Source organism: Sciurus vulgaris (genome assembly GCF_902686455.1).
Source record: "Sciurus vulgaris genome assembly, chromosome: 7".
Taxonomy (NCBI): Eukaryota; Metazoa; Chordata; class Mammalia; order Rodentia; family Sciuridae; genus Sciurus; species Sciurus vulgaris.
The window spans coordinates 35,463,004-35,489,056 of NC_136467.1; the positions used below are offsets into that span (position 1 = coordinate 35,463,004).

The 26,053-nt window shown below is 37.2% G+C and overlaps 1 protein-coding gene across 7 annotated transcripts in view; it reads right to left on the reverse strand.

Annotated features, from left to right (window-relative positions):
- L3MBTL3 (L3MBTL histone methyl-lysine binding protein 3) overlaps positions 1-26,053 on the reverse strand; it is a 286,629-nt gene that overhangs the window by 254,727 nt on the left and 5,849 nt on the right. For all 7 annotated transcript variants that reach the window (XM_079148191.1, XM_079148190.1, XM_079148189.1 and 4 more), the window contains exon 3: positions 7,826-7,942. In XM_079148191.1, coding sequence (XP_079004317.1) covers positions 7,826-7,927 — 102 coding nt within the window. In that variant the 5' untranslated portion in view covers positions 7,928-7,942. The remainder of the gene's footprint in view (positions 1-7,825; positions 7,943-26,053) is intronic.

A 26,053-nucleotide genomic window follows, 5' to 3' on the forward strand; every position in this document is an offset into this window, starting at 1 on the left:
GATGTGTTAAAAGTTAATTGAAACAACTACATCTTGGACAAGGCTTCTACCAACATTAAGACCTTTGCATTTTACAAATTTCAGGGGAAGAATAGAACACAGGTACTACTGAAACTGTGCCATTCTACAGATTTGCCAGTTACCTGTATTTTACTTGTATTGTTATTTCAGACACGTTTTATTAAGCTTCATTTTTTTCTTCTGAAAATATTATTGCTTATTTAATAACCAAAGTTAATAAAAGCAGAATTACTCTTTTCTCAGGATTCAACTCATCTCATCCAAGCTCACTGAGACCACTAAGAAAGAAAAAATGACCTGTACCTCAATCTCCTTGTATTCCAAGATAAGAATGCAAGAGCCACGTGATGTCCCCCTCCCCAGAGCTGTGTTTCCTCTTTCTTTCACTGTCCTTTAATATTCCCCAATATTAAGTTAGGTATGGTGCACACCTCTAGTCCCAGCAACTCAGGGAGACTAAGGCAGGAAGGTTTCCAGTTTGAGGCCAGCCTGGTCAACTTAGCAAGACTCTGTCTCAAAAAATAAATATAGACTGTAAACATAGCTCCGTGGTAAAGGATCCCTGGGTTTAATCCCCAATGCAAACACATGCGCATACACACACACACACACACACACACACACACATATATATGTGTATATATATATGTATGTGTGTATATTTATTTTATTTATATATATATATATATATATATATATATATATATATACACAGACACACACATATATTATATATAATCAAAAAAGACTAAGCCAGGTCCAGTGGTGTATGCCTATAATCATAGCAGCTCGGGAGGCTGAAGCAGGAGAATCCCAAGTTCAAAGCCAGCCCTAGCAACTTAGTGAGGCCCTAAGCAACTGAGCAATCCATCCCCACTACCAAAAAATAAATAAAATAAAATTCTCCATAATCTTCATCTCTAGTCTTCCAAAACAAATGGATATATCGGCAAAGGTTGAGCAAGTCTACTTAGTTTATAGGCCAATTTTATCACTAAAAAGGGTATTTTGATTTCATGGGCATTTATATTCCAAATACTGAAAACTTCCTCTCATCTTATGGCAAGCACCAAACAAAGTAGTTTCCTTAATAACTTGAGTTGTATTGTATGTGTGTTGGAAGTATGTTCGGGGCCCTGAGTTCATACGTTCTAGACAAGTTCCTAGGGAACGTGTGCACAGAACGCCTAGCATGACATGGCAGTCTAGGAAACAGCAAGATTTAATGAGATGGAAAAGAACTAAAAATCACTTTACTTTTTGGAAAAAGCAACCTTAAACTAAAGAAAAGAAACAAAATTATTCTTAATGATTGACTCTGGAAACAGAATATTTCATAATAAGGCTGACAGTACCATCTACTGGGCAAGAGTAGAAAAAACAAGCTGTCATGATAATTACTGATTAATGAATGATATTAAAGAATGTTGACAAAATCAATTCTGAATTATATTTTTTAAAAATAAGGACAAATTTGCTAATTCGGTTCGGGTAAGACATTTTACTTCACATATGAATTTACATGCACTTTTAAGCATTACATGTTATTTCATATATGCTTACTTGATAAATGCAAAATTTGAGAAAAAGCATCAAATATTTTCATAAACAGAAAGGGTCCTGTGGCTGAAGTTGTGGATTCTTGCTCAATTGTAAACCACTCTGCATCTCAAACACTGACAAACAGAGCACTACTGAATGGAATCTCCAAGTAAAAATGCGCAACTATTATATTTAGAAGGATCTGGCTCAAAAACTTTTAAAGTTAAAAGGTAATAATCTGTCCTCTTTTCCTTCTAATATTAATTGCAGTAACTGATCCACAGTCTAAATACAAAATAAAGACACAATGTCACTTAGGGATAGTGAGCTCCTCTAAGCCAGAGATCTGTGGACAGACTTCAAGGGTTGATGCATGAAATACATACAAAATTGCGGTATGCACACATGTATATTTTGGAGGGATGGGATCTCTAGATTTCATCATATCCTCTAAGGCATCCTGTAACCCTGAGAAAGTAAAGTACATCTGCTCTTACCAAAGTTACTTATCTCAAAAGTCAAAATCCTCAAAGCATTTTCAAAGCACCCTTATCATATGCAAAGTACACAGATCAACTTTTTCTGGGTCTTCTCAAATTCAGATTCACTATGTCTTCTACCACCTCACTACTTAGAAAATGTTAGTGTAGGGCTTTACGCTTTGCTAACATTACTGCAGTTCCAGTAACAGGATTCCAGGAAGAATGACTGATTTCCTAACTTGTTTTTTCTCAATTAAACACTTAGTTTCTGAAGCTGGTAATGCTTTTATGGCTTTGAAACGATGAGAAACTTCATCTCTGTTTTGTTTTTTTTTTTTGTTTTTTGTTTTTGTTTTTTGATTATCAGTTCTTTTAATCTAGAGATCTCAGAGCAGCACAAAATCTGTTAAAAGGCTCCCTTCTACAATCAAGAATTTCCAAATTATAAATTTTCTGAAAGGGATTATCAAGCAAAACAAATCCACCAGCCAACATGGTAACTTTTTCTGCATGTGGATGTAGCCAGGTCAATCAGAAAACAATTATGCCCGAAATTTATAAGGGGTGGCAAAGGTTTTGTTTGTTTGGCTTGGCTCGAACCACCTTTAATTGATTCAATTCTCTTCTTTAGTTTTGCTTTAGGGCAAAGGCTCTTTTTCTATTTTTGCTTGTCTTTAATAATAGATCATTAAAAGATACTACCAAGGTTACTATTATCATTTTATTACTTTCAATGCTGATACCTGAATTCTAATTACTAATGCATTTTAAAGGCAAAGATGTCTGGTAACTAAACAGCTTTAAACATTAATCAAGGAGGGCAAACTGAGCTTTAAGAGTGCACCGAGCATTGCAGCCACAGGGTCTTGCTCTCAGCTAAATGGCAATTATTCTTACTAGATAAGATGCTATCACTCTCAGGAGAGTATCTGCATTTTACTGAGGAACTTTCAAAGACTAAATCCTTATGACCCAGAGGAATAACTCTCTGTGGATAAATTTCAGACATCATTAGAAGTTCAGGTAGAAAAACTGCTTCGGCACTGGGAGCCCTGCCAGGTTCCTTTGCACCACCACTTAGTCACCTGCCTGTCCTGATGGCTTGCCCTGAGACATTCATCTACAAATGCTTCTCTGCATTTAAAAGGAACAAATTAAGCAATGGTAAAGTTCCCAAAGCTTGCTTAGGCAAAAGTGCCTTGTTAATGACTACAATATTTGTCAGTCTACTGGTGAAGACTTGCTGTTCTCCTCTACCACACTGCACCTTTTGAAGTTCCTCCCCCTTCTAGAAACCCTTATCTTGCCCTCCTCCCATTGCTGCCCCCAGAAGTCTTCACAGAATCTCCTATTTTCAGCACCCAAAGCCCAAATGAAATATGCTTTTCAAAGCCTTCCTGATTTCTTCAACTGAAGTTAAGTTTTTACATCTCCCATCACTATATCTTCCATGTTATCTCTGTTGATATGAAAATATTCCCTTTAGAGAGCAGTAGAGCAGTGTTAAGAGAATCAATTTTAATACCAGAGAAGTCTGTTCTCAAGATCCAATTCTGCCAGTAACCGACTTGAGCTAATGCAATAACCACTCTGCACCTTCATTTCCCCATCTGTAAACTGACCAGCAAGACAGACACTCCACCTCAAAGGGTTACATAACAGGATGAAACAAGAAGATGCAGGTAAAGTACTCATCAGACAGTTAAGTTCCCTACTCCTTCCACAGCTGCCCTCAAAGACAAAGTTCGCTCTGTTTTATGTAAGAGTTAGTTAGCCCCCGAAAGGGGAAGGGGGATTCCAGCACAGGGAACAGTAAAAAGGGTCCAGAGTATAAAGTCTTTAGTGGTTTGGGATAGGTAGAAAACAAAGAGGTACTGAGAAGTAAAATGAAATGTGCCCAGAAGGAGGCCAGACCACAAAACAAAACAAACGCCTATGCCTATCCTATGGAAAATTTAAGGGGACTTGAACTTTGCTGTGCAAGATACTAGCAACTGCAGAAGAGTGACATAACTGGAGTGGTTAGTGATTATGAGGTTTTCACAGAGGAAAATCCTTTCAAAATGGCCAAAGCTGAAGCACATAAAAAACTGTTCCCATGACAAGAAACTGAGTGAAGTGCAGTGGGCTGTCTTTAGTTACCATCCTGTCAGAAGAATCCCATGCCTGTACCTGCTAAAAAAGCAGAAGTCTGGCTAGTGTCAAACAAGCAAAGATGATGTTAGAGAGCAGACTTCACGACTGATTCAAAGTTCTAATATTTTAGCTTTCTGAAAAATCATTTCCTCAATCAGATATCTTAAGCAACTCAGATTTTAGTACAACGAACATGTGAATTAGAGACTCTATACAATATAATCAATAGGCTAGTCTCCGAATTTTTGATACAGTGGGTTATAAAGTCATAAAGTAAAAAATAATTTTCGAATCATTTTCTGAAGTAAAAGCAACAAACTTTCTGTGTTTTGCAACATATTAAGTGAACTGGATACCTGGCAACCACCAGTAATTAGATAAATCTAAAAGTCATATCAAAAAACCCAGATTAATCAACAGATATATGAAAAAATGTTCAACATCTCTAGTAATAAGAGAAATGCAAATCAAAACTACCCTAAGATTTCATCTCACCCCAATTAGAATGGCAATTATCAAGAACACAAGCAACAACAGGTGTTGGCGAGGTTGGCGAGGATGTGGGGAAAAAGGTACACTCATACATTGCTGGTGGGGCTGCAAATTAGTGCAGCCACTCTGGAAAGCAGTATGGAGATTCCTCAGAAAACGTGGAATGGACACACCATTTGACCCAGCTATTCCACTCCTTGGCCTATATCCAAAGGACTTAAAAGCAGCATACTACAGAGATTCAGCCACATCAATGTTCATAGCTGCTCAATTCACAATAGCCAGATTGTGGAACCAACCTAGATGCCCTTCAAGTGATGAATGGATAAAGAAACTGTGGTATATATATACAATGGAATATTACTCAGCCATATAGAATGATAAAATTATGGCATTTGCAGGCAAATGGATGAAATTGAAGAATATCATGCTAAGTGAGATAAGCCAATCTCAAAAAACTAAAGGACGAATGATCTCGCTGATAAGCAGATGAGGACATATAATGGGGGGTAGGAGGGGTTAGAGTTAGGGTTAGGGTTAGGGATAAGGAGGTTGGTAAGAATGGAGGAAGGAAGGACTGTATAGAGGGAAAAGAGGGGTGGGAGGGGTGGGGGGAAGGGAAAAAAAATAACAATGAATCAAACAACATTGCCCTATGTAAATTTATGATTACACAAATGGTATGTGCCTTGACTCCATGTACAAATAGAGAAACAGCATGTATCCCACTTGTTTAAATAATAATAAAAAAAAACCCAGATTATAACACACACTAAGTAGTTTAATTACCTGATTGACTTAAAAGATAATATGCCTATTTCTAAAGTTCATTGCTTAGAAAACATTAAAGCAACCCAAATTTCTTACGGGTAGAAACTTCAATCCCCTGTCAGAAGCTAAATGAACAATAGTTGTAAATTTCATCATTCACTTGATATTAAAAAAAAAAGTCATTAAAAAGAAAAAGGATAAAAATAAAAGAAAAATAAAGGAGTATAGCAATAAAAAAAAGACTGCAAAGCTAGAAAATAAATAATTGGTTAAGTGTTTATATACATTAGTTTTTTTCAATCCTCATAATCCTTGTATGGCTATAAATCTTACTATAGATTCTAAAAGCCCCATTTTACAGATAGGGCTGCCAAAGCAAGAGAATTCTAAATACTTAGACAAAATTTGGGAGGCTAATATGTGGTTGGCTCTATCAGAGCTTGAAAAAGTTTTTCTTTCTCAAAATTTGTCAGTGCTCTCTCTGCACTGTATCATATCCAGATGGACATTTGGAAAATGTCAGAGCAGATAAAATCCTTAGTATTCATTTAATTCCTTATTTTACTACAGAAGAAACTTGGCCCAAAGAGATTAACTTACTTGTTCAAGGTCATACAGAACTAAAATTAAAACCCCAATTTCTCTTTTTTGGTAAATTTTTAATTGACATAAAATATTTGTGCATGTTTATAGGGTACAACACAATAATTCATATATATAATCTATATTATATATATACATATATATAGATTATATATATATATATAAAATATATACAAACCCAATATATAGAGATACACACACACAATATGTAATGATCACATCAGGAAAATTAGCATTTCCATCTTCTCCAAACATTTCACCTTTCTATGTTCTAGGAAGCTTTGGACTCTTCTTTTTAGTTATCTTAAAATTTATCATACAGTATTTTAGTCTGGTTACCAACTATTATGCTATAGAACATTAGAATAAATATTCCTATCTAACTATATTTTGGTACTCATTTAAAATTTCTCCAGCTTTCACTAAATTCATTGCAATATTTCTGTGACACTCAACTCGAGATTTAGGAACTACTGCACTTAATTAAACCTAACCAAAATAAAATCTCAAGTATTTTTCCAAAGACAGCCAGATTGTCCAAATCACCCCACTGAGAATGAGTGAGGGCAGGTTTGGCTAAGATACTTGTCAAACAGCCACCAAAAGTGACTGGATTCCAAGAAGTCTCTATTAGGGGGAAATTTTTCTATTCAAGATAGTTCAGAACACTAAGCCTTAAAGAGGTCAGTCAAATAGACAGCCTATTAGGGAGATCAGAAGTTCAAACACCTGAATGACCAAACACAGACACGAAGTCTAAAGGCCACAGACAGGTTCAAGGTCTCAGTGATAGGACCAGAGCAAAAGCAAATCAGAAATGAGAGGCGGGGGCTGTTGGCTCCCGAGACAGATGCTTGCACAACCCTGATTCATGATGCAGCACAGATGGACCTGCGGTGGGACGGTGGCCTGGGTAAGGGGCAGGGCAAGCTCATACAACAGGGACAGAAAGAAACCCCTGAAGAGGGTTCTCATTTATAATAAAAGCACCATGACTTACAGAAAAGACCTGCTTTTGAACAAATGGTCATACAAAAATCAATTACTTACAGTACAAATAATTTGAAGAAAGTAAAAGTCTATTTATTCAGTATTTTAACATTATTTTATCCAGTTTTTAAATAAGAAGTATAGGACAAAGGGAATATGGTTATTCCAAGTTGCAAAGCCCATTACTATAAAATTCAAGAAGCCAAGACTTCTACAAAAGTCAAAGTTCTCCACTTAATCTCTTCGTCTCTGCCATTTCTGCATTTACTGGCCCTCATGATAAGAGTCAAAACTGAGATGATCCTCCTGGAAGGTACAAATTAATTTATGAAAAATAAGAACATGCTACAGAATATTCTTAGTCCCCTAACTCAAATGACAAAAGCTTCTGCCAATCCACCAGCATTCCAAAGTGTCTTGTACATTTACTGTAGATGTGTAAGCATGACATAAAACCCAAAGCACTGTGCTTAATGCTTTTCTTATTTCACATATGTATTCATTTAAAAATAAACACACACACATAGCCAGGCACAGTGGCACACGCCTGTAATCCCAGCAGCTCAGGAGGCAGAGGCAGGAGGATCTTGAGTTCAAAGCCAGCCTTAGCAAAAGTAAGATGCTAAGCAACTCAGTGAGACCCTGTCTCTAAATAAAATATAAAGCAGGGCTGGGGATGTGGCTCAGTGGTTGAGTGCCCCTGAGTTCAATTCCTAGTACCAAAAAAAAAAAAAAAGAAAATTAAAATAAACACACACACATAACCAGAGGTAATAAAGATACCCTACCTTCAAGTCACTTCCTGGTAATGTGCCTACTCCATCTTTCCAGTCCATAACACTGAATACATCAAACTCTTGACCACTTGTGCTAGAGGCAGATTCAGTCATGATTTATTTTTTAACCTGCGAGGGAAAAAAAGAAATATCACTAAATGTCCCACATGCAAATCATTTTTAATTTAGTGATCATTACTTCACTTTCCAGCACACAATTTTCTTGATTACATTATCCCATATTCACAGAACTAATAACAATTGCTTCAAAAATATTGTTAACTGGGTTTGGGGTAAAGCTTAGTGGTAAGAACATTTTGCCTAGCACATAAGACCCTGGGTTTGATCCCCAGCATCTTCCCACTCCAATCCATAGAAAAGTACAGGAAAATAATTTTAAAAGTGTTATGGTAAAATTGTGCTGTTCCTAAAACAAAAAGGAATTAACTGATTCATAGCAATATTCACTTTAAACAAAACAAAAAATCATCTTCTATGGATATGGATACTATGAAAGAATTCCTTGCTCTCTAAGGATTTTTCCTTTTTCAAGACGCTGAAAAGAGAGTAGGTATGGACAAAGAATAAAATGTATGCTAATTTTAAGTCCTTTGGGTATAAACCGAGGAGTGGGATAACTTGGTCAAAAGGTGGGTCCATTCCAAGTTTTCTAAGGATTCTCCACACTACTTTCCAGAGTGGCTGCACCAATTTGCAACTCCACCAGCAATGAAAATGCCTTTTTCCCTACATCCACGCCAATATCTATTATTGTTTGTGTTCAGCATACTATAGTAACGTAGCCCCACCAATGTTTACAGCAGCTCAATTCACAATAGCTAGATTGTGGAACCAACCTAGATGCCCTTCAGTAGATGAATGGATAAAGAAACTGTGGTATATATACACAATAGAATATTATTCAGCCAAAAAGAATAATATTATGGCATTTGCAGAAAAATGGATGAAATTGGAGAATACCATGCTAAGTGAAATAAGCCAATCCCAAAACACCAAAGGCTGAATGTTTTCCCTGACAAGTGGATGATGACATATAATGGGGGAGAGGGGTAGGGGTGAGAGAAGAATGGAGGAACTTCAGATTACATAGAGGGAAAGGAGAGGGAAGCAGGGGCAAGGGTATGAAAAATGGTGGAATGAGACAGACATCATTACCCTATGTACATGTATGATTACATGAATGGTGTGAATCTACATCGTGCATAACCACAGAAATGAAATGTACCCCTTGTGTGTACAATGAATCAAAATGTAGTCTATAAAAATTTTTTAAAAATTAAAAAAATAAAATGTTTACAGTAATATGCCTTTATCCTCCAGGGATACATTCGAAGACCTCCAGTGGATGCCTAAAAAAACAGTACCAAGCCCTACACCTGACCAGTGACCTGATCAATGATCATTTTTTTCCATAGATGCAGATTTCTGACAAAGTTTAATTTACAAATAAAGCACAATAAGAGATTAACAAAATTTACTACAGATCTTAGCAATTGTAGCATATGATCCTGTTTCCTCATTGAGAATTTTCACTTAAAGGAAACAATTTATGATATCTCTGGCATATTCAAATTGTCAGCATCACTACTCTTGCACTTTGGGGCCATAAGTAAAACAAGGGTTACTTGAACACAGGCACGATGATACCACAGCAGTCAATCTGACAGCTGAGCCAGCTACTAAGTGACTAGCAGGTGGGAACTGTATACAGCAGGGACACACTGGACAAAGAGATGATTCATGTCCTGAACACAACAGGGTGAGATTTTATCAACTACTCCACACAAAATTTAAAACTTATGAATTCCCTATTTCTCAAATTTTCCATTTAATATTTTCATACTGCCCCTGACCTCAGGTAACTGAGGCACCCAAGTAATTGAAACCTCAGAAAGCAAAACTGTGTACACAAGGACTACTGGATAAAATATCAGTAAACAATGAAGAGGCCAATTTGACAGTAAAAAAAGAAAAGGAAAAATTTAGTCCATTATTGACTGTCATCTACACTAAATTTATCAATTGAGCATCTGATCTATCGATGTAACAAATGTACAATGTGACTGAGCCTTCCAGAAAGTGAAGAGGTTTATTCACTTCCATTGAAATATCTGCAACTGTGTTGTCCTAAAAAACAGGAAAACAGTCTTAAGTTGTACAGCTCTGTTAAGATAACCAATCTGGCCAAGTGCCTGCCTAAAATCCCAGAGGCTCAGGAGGCTGAGGCAGGAAGATCGCAAGTTCAAAGCTAGCCTCAACAACTTAGCAAGGCACAAAGCAACTCAACAAGATCCTGTCTCTAAATAATATAAAAGGTCTGGGAATGTGGATCAATAATTAAGCAGCTCTGGATTCAATCCCTGGTACCAAAAGAAAAAATAATAATAATAATAACCAATATGGTTAGGCATAATGGCAAGTACTTGTAAACCCCAGTTAACAAGTTCAAGATCAAACTGGCAACTTAGTAAGACCCTGTCTCAAAAATAAAACTAAGAAAGGGCTTGGGTGTGTACGGTGTCTAGGTAGATAAGAGCAGTTGCCTAGCACACTCCAGGCCCTATGTGGAATTCCCAGGACTGAAAAAAAAAAAAAGACCAATTTGACTAGCTAAACTAATAATGCTTTTATTTTCATTTTTTTTAAATTACAAAACCTTTCCACAACTACATCATTGGTGGTAATACTGATATTTTCTGAAACATTCATTTGTTTAATATGAGATAAAACAAGTCGGTCATTATGTGCATATCACAGACAACTGACAAAATGATCGATGGATTCTAAATTTGAATGGCAAGTATCAATACAAATTCATGATGTGATTTGCCTATTTTCCAGCTTTCCAATCACTAACCAATGATAACAAGCAGCCTGGGTGCTCTGCCTGTGGCATCTAAATACAATTTCTCCCAAATCTCCCCAGAAAAGGAACTGATCTCTGCTCAGTGGCAGAAAATGTCCCAGATGAGCCTGGACCCTCTCATTAAATAAGAAAGCAAAGAAGCTACCAAAGACAAGGGACATCACATCCAAAGAACTCAGGGGCTAATCAGAAGAGGCTGCTACTAGCTAAAATAAGGCAAAGTAGTACCCTTACTAGCTGCAATGAATTAAAACACAACAAATAAATTTAAATGCATGCAGTGGTACACAACTGTTGGTAGGCTGAGGCAGGAGGATCACAAGTTCAAAGTCAGCCTCAGCAACTTGGTGAGCCTAAAGCAACTCAGCGAGACCCTGTCTCTAAATAAAATATAAAAGAAAGGCTGGGAATGCGATTCAGCAGTTCAGCACCACTGGGTTCAATCCCTGTATCCAAAAAAATAAATAAATTTAAATGCATGAATTTATAATGATATTCAAAACAAACAAAAAGGAGTATTTCATTGATCACCTTTTTTAAGTATAAAAGGGGAGCAACTCATTATTTGGAAAAAGAAATAAGCACTTGTGAATTGTTTGAGATGCAAATTAAAGCTGCTTTTTGCATGGAATTTCGTTTTTATTTAATAAGCTGTGTTTATTCAGGTTTGGACACTGGGCAAATATTTTGTTAAAAATAAATGAAGTGAGGTTGTCACATCAAGAAAAATACTGACAGTATTTGTTGCTTACTACAAAATTTGAGCATTCCAGGGAAAATCAGGATTTTGGAATACTTGTATCTATCACCATGAACGTGACAGCTTCCCAAAAGACTGTACTAAGGAGATAGATGGGTGGTGATAACAATAAATGTGATATTTAAGATATTTCATAATGAAATTTGTTAACACTTGATCTATACAATTCAGTGAAGAATAGTTTCCAAATGACCAATGCATGATGTTACAGAACCATGCATGGATAAGGGAATCATTCAAAATGCCAGAAAAACCAAATGGATGTCAATGCTACAAAATATAAAAACCTCAACTGATAAGGTTTCAAATTGCACATTCGACTAATCTTCAAGAAACCATCAACTGTCAAGTTTTAGTGTGGTATCAAAGAATGTACACTATTATTGAAAAGACTAGTAAAATATTTTTCTCTTTTCCAATCCTCTGTACGAAGCCAGATTTTCTCCATATACTTCGACCAAAACAACAGATTCCAATGGACAATGCAGAAGCAGATATAAGAATACAGCCATCTTCTATTAAGCTAGATATTAAAAAGATTTGCAAAAATGTGAAGCATGTCACCTTTCCCATTTTTTTTTTTTTATTTTGGAACAATGATTACCTTTCATAAAAAATTATACTTACATATGGTCTCACGCACTGGGTTTATTATTGTTATCTTTAAATGAACATTCCAAATAATATATTTATTTCTAACAGTAAATATTGATATATGTATCTCTGCCTATATGTCTACATCTATATTCCATACATTCCCTCTTTGAGTTTCAATTATTTTTAAGTGTAAAAGTAACACTTTTTTTTTTTCAGACTTTCAAAAAGTCTGAAAGCCACCATTGTACAGAATAAAAACTTTTTTTCCACAAAGAGGAAATTGCAAGGAAAAAATTAAGAAGGAAACTTGAAACATAGATTAAAAGAGATTTAAGAGATATATTAACCAATCCCCATATTACAATTCACAGATCTGGTCTGGACCCTGATTTAAACTATTTTTTTTTTTAAAGATTATTATCCAGAAGAACAACTATAAATACCAACTGGCTATCTGATGACATTAGATACAATGTTGCTTTTTTTTTTAAAGGATGATGCTGGTATGCACTTTTTAAAGGGGGGCTATTCCTTGTATTTTAGTGATACAAGTGAAATGGTAGAGGAAATGACATGTGAGAAATTCACTATAGAGTAAACAATGGGGTGAAATGGTGAAATAAGACTAGAAATATATCGGAACTGTCCAGATGTGCATAAATAAACTGTGGCAGTTTATTATACTACATACTAGCTTTGTACATGCTTGAAAAAAATCTTTCAAGATTTTTTTTTTTTAACATACTCTCCTTAATGTGAGTTGAAATTGTTAGGATTGTGGATTCCTTGTATAAAATATTATAGCACATTAACATTTTTAATATTCATTTTTACATAATCAATAGAAAAACAACTTGTGATTTCTTGAATGATAGCTGTCTTCTGTTGAATATTTCTAGGTACTTTAATATTCTTTTTTCTCCTTAAATAGGAAAAAAATATCAAACATTAGACATTCCAAAATGTATATCTCAGTTTTAATTTGAAGAATCAGATTTCACTATCATTAACTTAATCCTCAAAACAGGAACTAGGATGTGAAGGTCTGAGGAAGAATTAAATTAAGCAATTGTGAAAATATGAAATAAATGAAGACTTGCATTTAAATTCTGTATGACTCCTCCCTCACCAAATGGATAAAGATCAGTCATAAAACTGACTTCCTATTAAGTGACGTAGGAGTGGCAACTTTTTCCTGACAGACGGTAGTGACAGAATAATTTTCCCCCTGCAGGATAAATTGGGTAAAAGAGTCTTTGGTCTTTTCCTACCTAAAAATCATACATATATAAAATTCACAGCAATAAAATCCTGTCTGTCTAGGAGGAGAAATCTAAAAGCTAACATTTCACAAAACCTGAAGTTAATGTTCGTTACATGTTTTAGGAAATAATCAGAATATGCTTTTTTGCTATATAAAATGTTAATGTTACACAGTGTACTCAGTCTGTAAGCATATATCTAAAATTTGTAAAACTTGTTCATCTGGGTTTTTTTTTTTTTGATTCTAAGGTTTGCAGATTTTTTGTATAACACAGAAATATTATTACATTGTTTCTCACATCATCTGATTTTGAAGCCACTGGTGACTCTTTGTCTTAAGAAGCCTTGAATGGCTACAACAGATTTAGTGTTTTCAACCACCTTTCTTTCAGGTAGAACAGCCTGCAAGCAATACTATTTTAAGAAAAGCTACTGCTTCTGTGACATCTCAAGTCTTCCTTCCTCATTTCATCCTCCCTGCATGTGTACGCTCGCATACAAACATGAGGGCCTTTCGCTTCAACAAATCATGCCCGAAAGACTTAAGCAATTTTTTTCAGTGCCTAGAAAATGCTCTTTTGTTTTGTTCCTGTAATTACCACCTGCTACTATTCATAATCTCATATGTAACCTGTATTCCACAGGCCACGAAAAACAGGTGGGAAAGAGTCATAATACAAGTAATAGTGTTTCTCATTCTGCAGAAAATCCCATCCCAAATCTCTTTGTTAAATGGTGCTGCGATTTCCTAAGGAAATATCATAAAAGTGCACCGTGATGGGCCTCTGTGCTTTCAAACAAGATTCAGCATTTTTCTCCTAATCTCTTAGTTCTAATGGTCTCTAGCCAATACTGAAGTCAGACAGGGCAGCTTTGGGGTTCAGACATCCACCAAATGCACCAGTGCAGCTTCTGATTCCCACTAATATATGTGATTTGGCTAACTATGTCTAAAAGCAAAGGCACACCCCTACCAGTGACCACTGAGGATGTCTTGTCAAAGAACTGATGACTTCACTGAAGACAAGGGCCATTACTACTAACACCAACACCAATGTGCTATCTTCCCAAGGTGCCTTTTAATGAAACAATTCACTTCAGCTTTCATTCACTTTTATTTTAATCTTCTTGTCCTAGCCTCTAACCAGAGGACTAGAGAGCAGCCTAAATGACATAGGACAAACACTATCCTCAGAATTACCTCCTATATCTCCTCTCCTACCCCATTCCATGTCTCCAAACCACAGCTGTGCAACTTGACACTCCCTGGAGATATTCAATTGGATGAAACTCCTCACTTTCTCATGTAAATAAGTCCCTGGTTGGCCCAGTCCACCAGTACCACTTATGTGAGGTGGTAATGAAACAAGCTATTTTTGGTTTTTCTTTTTCTTTTTTTCTTTTTTTTTTTTTTTTGCAGGGCTGGATTGACCCCAGGGCTGTCTGTATGCTAGGCAAGTGCTTTCCCACTGAGCCATGCCCCCAGGTCACTTATTGATATCTTACATTCAAAACATCCTATGTTATGTGCATGGACAAATATATAACAATGAATCCCTCTATTATGTATAATTATTATGTACAATAAAAAAAAATATGGGGAAAAAAACCACATTAAGGGGCTGAGGATATAGGTCATTGGTTAGAGCCTTGGGTTCAATACCAAGCACACACGAAAAACAATTCTGTTATCAGACTACAGGGAAACAGGACCTCTCATATTCCTTGATGAAGGCATTTTAAGTTGGAACGATGATTATGCAGATCCCCATTTAAGATCATATCCTCTAACTCAGCAATTCTACTTCTAGAAATTTATAAATACTTGCATATATGCATAAAATTATAAACAACTCAACTGTCCATCAATGTAGGACAATAGTAATAAATTTGCACAATGATATACAATGCCACTGTAAAAGACAACAAGAAAACACTTCACACTGTAATAAAGAATTCCAATCCAGGCACGGTGGCACACACCTGTAATTCCAGTGGCACAGGAGGCTGAAGCAGGAGGATTGTGAAAAGCCAACCTCAGAAAAAGCGAGGCACTAATAAGCAACTAAGTGAGACCCTGTCTCTATATAAAAACACAAAACAGGGCTGGGGATGTGGCTCAGTGATTGAGTACCCCCAAGTTCAATTCCTGATAATCCCTCCCCCAAAAAAGAATTCCAAGACACTATTAATAGCACCAATTCTATGTAAGGAACAAAAACTACATGCTACCCTTTGTGTAAAACAAAAGCAGAATAAAAGCATAAATATAAATATGTGCATTGCTTGTATATGCAGAGACTGTCTCCAGAAGAATTTGTCAGAAACCAGTAACACGTCTATATCTAAGAAGCAATGGTTTGCTAAAGATGGTCATGGGAGAAAGCCTTCTCTTTGCATATTTTTTTGTCCTTTATGAGTATATTAAATTTTTCTTAATTATAAAAATATGAGTTTTTAAATCCTGTTTCTTGTTTATTTAAAAATATGTTATAAGCTGGATGTGGTGGCATGAGCCTATAATTTCAGTGACTCTGGAGGTTGAGGCAGAAGGATCGCAAGTTCAAGGTCAGCTTGGGTAACTTAGCTAGACTCTGTATCAAAATAAAAATAAAAAAGGATTGGGAGTACAGTTCAGTGACAGAGCACCCTTATGTTCAGTCCTCAATACCACGAAAAAATTAAAAATAAATATACTTATGTTATAAAAGGCATGTCTTATAATGAAATATTTGTTATTGATGTCAAAAATGGAAGCCATCATCTAAAAGTCACTAAGGGAAATCAACTTCTGCGATGCTCTTGTATAAGTTAACTAGTAGATGTTAACTATATGTGCATGTGCATCAGCTCAACAGAGGATGGTAAGAAGTGTAGCACAACCAAAGTATGCATGCCCAGACTGTATACTGATGGTTTCTAGCATTCCTGAGTGACACCTGAAGTTCTCGTGACATTTAATAATTTGTCCTTTTACACAGACATGAGTCTGAATCACACATGCCATAAAGCTGAGGGGCAGGGTCAAGATAGTCTGGCCTGGCCAAGGTCCAGGTATGCTCTTAGTCACAATGCTCAGTCTTAGTGCTGTGAACACTGTAAATAAAGTGATAAAAACTGTTTCTTTTTAAGAAATGAAATAAACAGAATTAACTGCTTGTTGAGTCTAAGAATGATGACAGAACGAGGGGAATATGGAAATGTTTATGAAAGTAATAGGCCCTAGCCACAAAAGAGAAGTTTCAGATAAATTAAAGACTGAAATGTCAAAAGCAATGACTCAGACATACTGTGTGAACAAAACTACCAAATGCTCCACAAGGAAATCAGTAGAAAATATGTGTGAATTTGTGTCAGTTAAGTTCTCCAGACAATACAAAAATTCCTCATCAAGTGAGATAAGCAGTTAAGGCTCTAGAAAGATCATTTAAATATTTCAGGTATACTTTAGTAATTTTTTGGAAGGGATTCCGTCCTACAGTGAGTTTTTCGAGTTTCGAATTGCAACTGGTTTGGGCCATACCCTCACAAATGTCAAGAATCTACTGTATCTAATTTTGACATAAAATGAGTATGTGTGTCCTTCATCATCTTTCCTTCATACCATTTCTTTGCTCCTGTATGCCATGAGTGGATAAAGAGACTCAGTGTTAGGGGCACAGTCTCCCTATATGCTGAGCTTCTGCAGCAGAATCAAAGTGAGGAGCCTGCCTGGGTGAGATGAACTGACCTAACCTAGGACGCACAGCACAAAGCAGAAGAGTGGGCCCTGCCTGCAACCCAAGAGTCTGGGCCGGCAGATAAGGGGAGGAATAAGGATCACTGAGAAAAAGCATTAAGTGTAGCCTGCCCATTCCTGCTCAAACCATCATTCTTCCCAAATTCTATTTAAAAGAACTGTGAGTTGATGTTCATTAAGACCAGCTAAATAGCTTTCATCATTTTATGTTTTCTTTCTCTATAGAGTTGCTTCTTATAGTTTTGGAGTCCACGAGAACAAATTCAAAATTAAGGTAAAGAGATGCTATGGTTATGAGCTGAGAGTAGACATTACCTCAAAAGCAGAATCAGATTAAAATTGTTTCATTCAGATAACAGGCGTGATATATCAGCGCCTGGGGTTGTAAGCTTTCCAGATTTTGGTTAAGAAGGCAACATATCTTTTGTAAACAGCAAGCCAGGAATGCTAACCCCAAAATCATTATCATGCACCAAACAAAAACGACAGCTGTGCAGAAGAGTAACCTGGCAATGAGAAAGGCCGTCCTCCACTGGGAATCCAATGCCTTGTTGCCATGATGATTACTTTTAGGCCATTAACTGGAGAGGGCTTTTGGTTTACTTCATAGACATCATCTTTCACCAACCAAATGCTGTACCTGGCACAGAGCAACACACTCAAAAGTCCTTAATTTCTTTCTTCAGTTATATCAGCTAAAAGGGCTCTCACTGTGACATATAAAACTGCTCTCAGCCCCCCATCCCCACTTTCCTGGCTTGTCATCTTTTGCAGGCACAAATCAAATGACTTCACAGAGTCCTGCAGACCTGCCATACTCTTACAAGTCCTTTCCATCCTTCACCCTTCCCTAAACTACTACTTTTCTTTCCTTCTTTTCACTCCACTTTCCCAAGTTTGACAACTGCCTATTCTGTGACTGTGGATGAATTAATCACTTAAAGTCTCATTCTCACTGGGCACAATATTACACACCTATAATCCCAGCAGCTTGGGAGGCTGAGGCAGGAGGATCCTGAGTTCAAAGCCAGCCTCAGCAAAAGCAAGGTACTAAGCAACTCAGTGAGAACCTGTCTCTAAATAAAATACAAAATAGGGCTGGAAATGTTCTCAGTGATCGAGTGCCAATGAGTTCAATCCTGATACACACACACACACACACACACAAAAAAAAGGTCTTGTTTTCCCCATCTATAAAATGTAGAGAATCACAGAATCTTTCTTCATTGGGTAGTGGTAAAGATTAGATAAGCCAGGTAATATGTAGACAACAGTCAATAAAATGTTAATTTCTTATTATAATTATCAAGTTTAATAATTATTTGAGTTCATAAGAGCTGCTCAGCAATCTTAAAAAAATTAAAGTTGTATTTCTTTTCAACTCATTTTTAACTTAATTAATTTATTTGGGGCTGGGGTTGTGGTTCAGTGGTATAGTGCTCACCTAGCACATGTGAGGCACTGGGTTTGATCCTCAGCACCCACATAAAAAATAAAATAAGGATATTGTGTCCATAAAAAAAATTGTTTATTTATTTATTTTTGCAGTACTAGGGACTGAACCCAGGGATGGTCTACCAATGTACTACATCCCCAACTCTTTTTTATATTTTATTTTGAGACAGGGTCTCACTAAATTGCTAAACCTGGCCTTGAACTTTTTATCCTCCCACCTTAACCTCTTGAGTCACTGAGATTACAGGCATGCATCACTGTGCCTGGCTACTCGACTCATTTTATTTCAATAATATCCAAGGTAGTCAGTTATCTGTGTTCAAACCTACCTCAGAAGATATCAAGATCACTATGTTAAAAGTGGGTATTTTATCAACCAAAATATTCCTATATTTACATAACTCCAGAAAAACCACCAGTTTCATCATAAAGCAATCCATCCAAAGTAATGGAGAAACATCTGCCACATGGAAGAGGCCTGAAGCCACCCCATCCCCTGAGAAGCCCCACGTATGGACATGCTGCTACCACACTGGTGCGACTCCATTTAAACAAGACTAAGTGAAAGGCAAGGACAACATTTCCCAAAGTCTACTCCCCAAACACAATCTTCAGATAGCCATTCATTCCTAGTCCGGATAAAATATTCTGTGGTAAAGGACCTGTAATTTCCCAGCGGCCTTTGGGAGATACACAGTGCAGACACCTGTGTGGCCCTGTCTCAGTCCACAGTCGCTCAGCCTTGTGATCACCATCACGGCACACTGACTTACACAGAAACCCCTCTGTGGAAAATTACAGGGTAGACTTCATTCGTCTTCAAGGTGGACACCACCACAGGACGCTACCTTCTGACCTACCTCCCAGCGGGCAGCCGTGTGTGGAGTTCTAAGACGTCTCACACTGGGGGATGTTCTTTAAGTCCAGACTTGAGAAAATGATGCTAAAAAACATACGGCCACTGCATCCTGAGGCCTTTATACAGCTCTTGATTTACTCTCTGGCTTCATCCTTTTCCCTCTGTGCCACCAAAGAACCCAGCATTTACTAAGAGAATTCCATGTCCATCAATTCAAGACCAAATGGGGTAATCATATTAAGCCATCAACCTGATGCACATTAAAGGAACACAGAAATGCTGGGGCAGAAGGGGTTCTTCTAATGCCTTGTCATCTTAAAGGATCTGATCAATACCAGACTACTTGACCCTCACAACTCTCTTTTAAGACTGATAAAGACTATTTCCTCATTTTACAAATAAGAAAATTGAGGCCACCCAGCTAAGAAACAGGCTTTTACCTCTGAAGACGGAGCCCAGCATGTTGTATTTTAGTCAACAGGAAAGACAATGTAATGGCAAAGGCTCTGCAGCCAGAGCACCTGGGTTTACATCCCAGGCGTGATGATTTACTACTACCTGTATACCATAGGCAGGGTACCTCCCCTCTCTTGGGCCTTAGCTCCTTCAGCTGTAAAGTGGATTGGAATATCCACTTCATAGAGGCATAAAAACTTTCCTTAAAATATTATGCAAGTTGGCATGCTTTGCACACAGTGGGCGCTCAGTCTGTAAAAACTTCAGTGATTCTGAACTAAAGAAAACAAGCTGCTCTTCAGCGACCATGTGCCCTCCAAGCACCAGGTCGCCAGTTGTGTGCAGTAACAGAGGGCAGGAAGGGATGATACCTGTGCAAAGGCCAACACCTTGGCCTCACAAAGCCCTATGTACATTTTCAGGAGTCCAGAGACTGGGGGAGGGGGATGTTTAAGAACAACTGCAAGACTCTGAGTTGTCATGGACAAGTACATTTCAAAGTAGATTTGGGAGACTTTGTAAGGTATTCTAAATGTAAGATCAATAAACATTAGCTTAGCCACGTTCTTCTAAAGAAAAAGAATATTTTAACAAACAAAAGATAATAATAAAAATTAAGATAAAAAAGCTACCCCAACAAACTAGGCCATTGGCAACTTTACTGCGATGTTTGTGCTCTGGAAACATAAAAACCTCCTCACATGCCAACACTGGCTCCTGAACCTGCTTCAAGAGAGCGGGTGCAGAGGCAGACAGCATGCCCTGGAAGGACTGCAGCCGGAGGCTGGAAGAAGGAGAGATGAAAGCTAAGTATCCTCCCCAGGGGGCTCCAGTGACCACAGCCAGCCTCTCTCTACGTAAGCCCTGGTGTGTGTATGTGCACCTAAGACAGGAGAAGAGAGGCGGGGAAGACCGCGTGGATTATCATCACACCGTGTCATCACCATCTGCATACAGGAGGCACTGAAGTACCAACGGAGACCTTCATTAACTGGGCTTTTTAATCCCTTGTGAAGACTCACACTAGGTATAAAGGTTATCAAAGGAATGAATGAAAGAGAGGGGAAAGCACAATAGACTAAGGGAGGGGAGTGTTGGAGAGACAGGAAACCAGAAAAAGAAATTCATTTGTCCATTCATCTCATGTTCCCCAGTGAAAATTCCAATAACAACCAGGCTGCTAAGTATTTATTTACCTGCTTGGCAGAAGCATAACATCACCACTCCAAGAAACTCTCCTTATTTAAGCGTCAGTGAAGAACACATCAAAAGAAGTTAAATTCAAACCTCTTAAACGGGCTTATTCAATAAGGATGAGAAAAATCTAAACTCACACTTGAAGCATCTTTCAACAAACACATATTGCTACAAAGAAAATTTTTCCTTTCAAATCAAGCATGACAGATACCAGCTTTGATATTCTACTCACCCTGCTTGATAAGAACTCTGAATCACACACATATTGGAACTGAGATCTGTTGTAGAGAGATGTGAAATTCTGCCCTGAGGCCCCAAGTTCATAGATTTTAGGCAGACAAACTCTAGATTAGTTCAACCTGAGAACTGAAATCTTAATCCTCTCCAGAGCAAAGACTTCAGAATCTGGGTCTTCTTTTCTCAACCATACTTGGACAGCAGGTCTTGAGCGTCAACTAATCCATCTACGTTTAAATATGAAATCAGCAGGAAGAACACTTCCACATTAATGCCTTCTCAAGAACACTCCCACTTGACTTCATCGCCATGTCCTAGTGAGAACAGTCTTATTTGTAAGGTGGCAATGGTTCATCTGATTTCTCATCTATGCTGCCATGGAGATGGTGTGTGCAAAGGAGTACACCAAGGCCAACTTCACAAAATCTCAACTTCCTGCCCCTGTTTGTTACTGTAAGAAGGATGAATTATTGAGATTCTGTGGCCTCACCTACTGACTTCCTCTAAAGGAGGAACAGAAAATGAAAAATGTCTTTCAAGAAAAAAAAAAATGTACACAGAAAGTGAAATCACATTAACTGACACTAACAGTCCCATGGCCTATTTAATACACTCTCACCAAATGCTTTTTATTTGAAGTTCATCTTCAATGTACGCACTACAAGATATCTCTCAATGTGAGGCAGAAATTTCCTTAAAAGTGTTATCTCATCAACATACTACACTAGAAAGATAATAATAGAAATCTTACACCCATTAGAGAGATTCAAAGGCCATAAAAAGAACAAGAACCTGTCTGACACAGATATTTCTACACTTTTGCTGCATATGCATGAACTTAAATTTAAAAAGAAAAACTAAAAGTAGTGCCTTGTTCTTTTTTATTTCCCTTCATAAATTTTTTTAAAAACACTAAAAGTGGTATCTTCTTTTACTTATTCTGCTTCATATTTTTATAGCACAGAGCTAAAATTAAAAGATTTACACTTGATTTCTTTCACGTTGTAAGTTAGAGTTGACCATATTTTACTTCTCTCCCAGAAGTCACACCTACTGCTGATCTTGATAACCACTTGTGACCAATCTACTTATCAATAGACTGTACACATAAGCCTCAAGTTCACCAAATAAATAAGACCACAAAACAACAGAGCAAATTATTTAATCACTTAACAATCAGACCAAATTGACCACAGAGAAATTTCAATTCATTCTTCAGGGTTCAACAGTGTAGCAGATAGGGAGAAACATAACTGATATTTCCTGACCATCCTATTCAACGGGGTGTGGGGTACACAACAGACTAATGTTCTAAAAACTGAACAAGTTTAATTCCATAAAAGTATATATAACATAAGGCTACCATCCCACCTTGAAAAGGGATGGCACACAGCAGGTGCTCAAAAAATTTTACTGAATAAAGGTTCAAGGCAGGAGAAGCAAACAGGTGTGGTGATGTACACATACAATCCCAGCCACTTGGAAGTCTAAGGTAGGAAGCTTACAAGTTCAAAGGCCAGCCTGGGCACCTTAATGAGACCATCCCTCAAATTAAAAATTGTTTAAAAAGGGCTAGGGATGTAGTTCAATGGTAGAGTGCCCTTGAGTTCAATTCCCAGTATCCATTAAAAAAAAAAAAAAAAAAAAGTATATTACCTGTAATCAATGCATGCAGGGGCATCCTGCTAAGTCAGACTGAGAGACCTGGGTGAGGCCCAAACAGAAAGAAACCACCCAACAATGGCACCTGGCTTTCTGATTAGTTAGTACATAGTATTGAGTACCTTCTTACTAATATTTCATCTTCATTTTTATTTTGATTCTAGGATACTACAACTACCCCTATTTCCTCTCCATTATTATCTCTGTCTTATTTTCTTATTTCCTTTTACAATTCTAGCTTCTGAGTAAATTCCATCATCTTCTGAGTCCACTTCTATAAACTTAGGTCCCATTCTTTTTGAATGATTGCTTTACTATGGGTTTGTGATCACTTCAAATCTATGGATTAGACCAAGGAGGGTTTTGTTTGTTTGTTTGTTTTATTTTATTTTACGTTGTTTTTTGTTGTTGTTGTTTTGTTTTTTGGTACCAGGGATTGAGCCCAGGTGTGCTTAACCACTGAGCCACATTCCCAGCCTTTTTTCTTTTTGAGACAGGGCCTCACAAAGTTGCTGAGATAGCTTTGAACTTGCCATCCTCCTGCCTCAGCCTCCTAAACTGCTGGGACTACAGGCTGCACCACAGTGCTGGACACCCAAGATGTTCTTTTCAGCGTAACTCAATAATTATTCTTCTCAATTCTTGGTTTCAAAAAGGAAAGAGAAAAAAAAAAAAAGATAAAATTTTCTTCCCATTAATTTTTCTTATATTTGTTCATTATTGTTCATCTTAGTATAAACCATGTGTAAGAGCAAATATATTAACCTGGAAATGTGTTTTCTTTGAAATATCCTAGGAACTACTGTTTGGAAAATCAGAATCCTAAAGATAAAACAGAATAACTCCATGCTAATATCATTACCTGGTTCCACCCCTTTCTAACGGCATAATATAAATGTAGACAAATTACTAAGTATATCCAGGCATCAGTTTTCATTAAAAGAAAAATAATAAAACAAAAAGTTCAACATTAGTGAAAGTAGAAAAAATGATATTCAGTACTTAGAGCAATACCTGGGCATCCAGAAAGTAAGTACTAGATATTTTGGGGGTAAATAAATAAGTGTGAATGAATAAAGCACTGAGCTTAATGTGTGACATTTAGAAGGACACTCAATGGGCTGGGGAGATGGCTCAGTCGGTAGAGTGCTTACCTTATAAGCACAAGGCCCTGGGTTCAATCCCCAGCACCACAAAAGAAAAAATAGGACACTCAAGTAACCACAAGTGTTTCGCAGAGGCCACTCCACCTACACCATTACCATCATAGGAACCATGGTACCTATGATGTCATCTCTACCATTCACACTTATTTAACTGCAGCTTTGTTTTGTAAATTACCATTTTATGTACATGGCTTATTCCCCCAAGTAGATTATGAACCCCCTGAAACAAGGACTGATGCTCTATTTCTTGTAGTCCCAACACATTTCATTCATTCAACACTACTCCAAGTGTTGACCATGTGAAGCACTCACAATTTCAATTTACGTAAAATGTATGTTTAACAAGTATATATTGACACCATACAAAGCACTGATTGTATATATGGGAGAAACCAGGTAACAATGAAGGCATTTTACTATGTTACATATACTATGCATGCAGTCCTTACAATGGCCATCCAAGCCCTTAATTTCAAATCCACTTCTAAGGAAGAAACTCGGACTCATCAGAAAAAGTTCTCAGTATCACCCAACTTTACTCAAGTTCCCTTCAAATTTCCTTGTTCTTTTGTCCAAACTATCCTATTTCCTAAATGGGAATTTCTTAGTGCTAGTAAATTAAACTTGTTGTTTTTCAAGGGTACCCATTGTTCCTGGTGTTTCTTTTCTTTTGCTCCCTGCAACAACTGCTAATCAACACTAACTAATCCATCACCTCCCGCTACTGACTCATATCTGCATACATCAATTAAAAAAATTAACACAGTCAAAAGAAATCCTGAGAACATTCCCATTGGGTAATGTATCTTCTGCAGATCCCTTGAACTTCAATCCATCACATAAATCCATCTCCTTAAATACAGTATTTTTTAGGCTGGGAGTATGGATCAGTGGGTAGAGTACTTGCCTACAATGTCCAATGCCCTAGGTTCAAACCCAGCACTGCAGAAATAAACAAAGAAGTATATATTTTTAATACAGTATCTTCGCCCATACCCCAAATCCTTGTGAGGAACAAATACCTCAACAGTAGCTTATAGGGACAGTAGTAATGAGATATTCCCCAGAAAGTCAACTGTCCATGCAGTGGTCAAAGAGAACAAGTCAAACAATCCATCATTCTCTCAATCATATTTCAGGCATTCCTTGATAGAAGGTGAAAAGCTGCTTACTAGCTTCTGAGGGCTAAGCATTAAAAAAGAAATATCCTGTACTCTGCCATGTGTACATGATTATAGGCCAGGGTCCTGCATCAACTAGCCCCCAAATCAGTATTTCCTAGCTCACTGGTTTCCACAATTGCTAGAGCTCTTATTCATTTCTGGTGGTACCATGTGCAACTGTTACAGTATTATTAGTGGAGTTCAGAGTTATGGCCACTCCTGGGCAGGATCAAGAAAACTCCACAAGGGCAAAGACCTAGTCTTTTAGAATTCACACTTTCAGGGTCAATAAAAACTTGGTAAATAACCAGAAACACTGCTGGAGAGATCACTCAGTGACACATCCTTGAAACCCCCAGAGTACTCTTGTCCCACGCTACATAAAGAAACTTCTGTAAATATCCCATCCTAACTGCATCTAATACAAATAGTGTTGGTTGAAACAGTATATGATTCTTAAAAATAAACTACCAAACAGACCAGTGGAAATTATTCAGGAACCAACTCTCAATTACTCAAGGACTAATTAAACAGGACATATTTCTTCTTTCCTCTACTAATGGGTTTTTGAATTCTTAAAACATTGATTTGATAATATATAAGAGATGAAATAAAACTGCCAGGGTTTATTTTGTCAAATTCAGAAGCATCAAATTAAATATAATGACCAATAGTAGCTATGAGATATTTTTCTATCTAGATTTTACAGACTTGGCTATAATTAGATACAGTAGCAAAGGGATCTAGAAAAAGGTGGGAAGAGACCATGTGGATCTTTACCTAAATCCAGTAATTCACA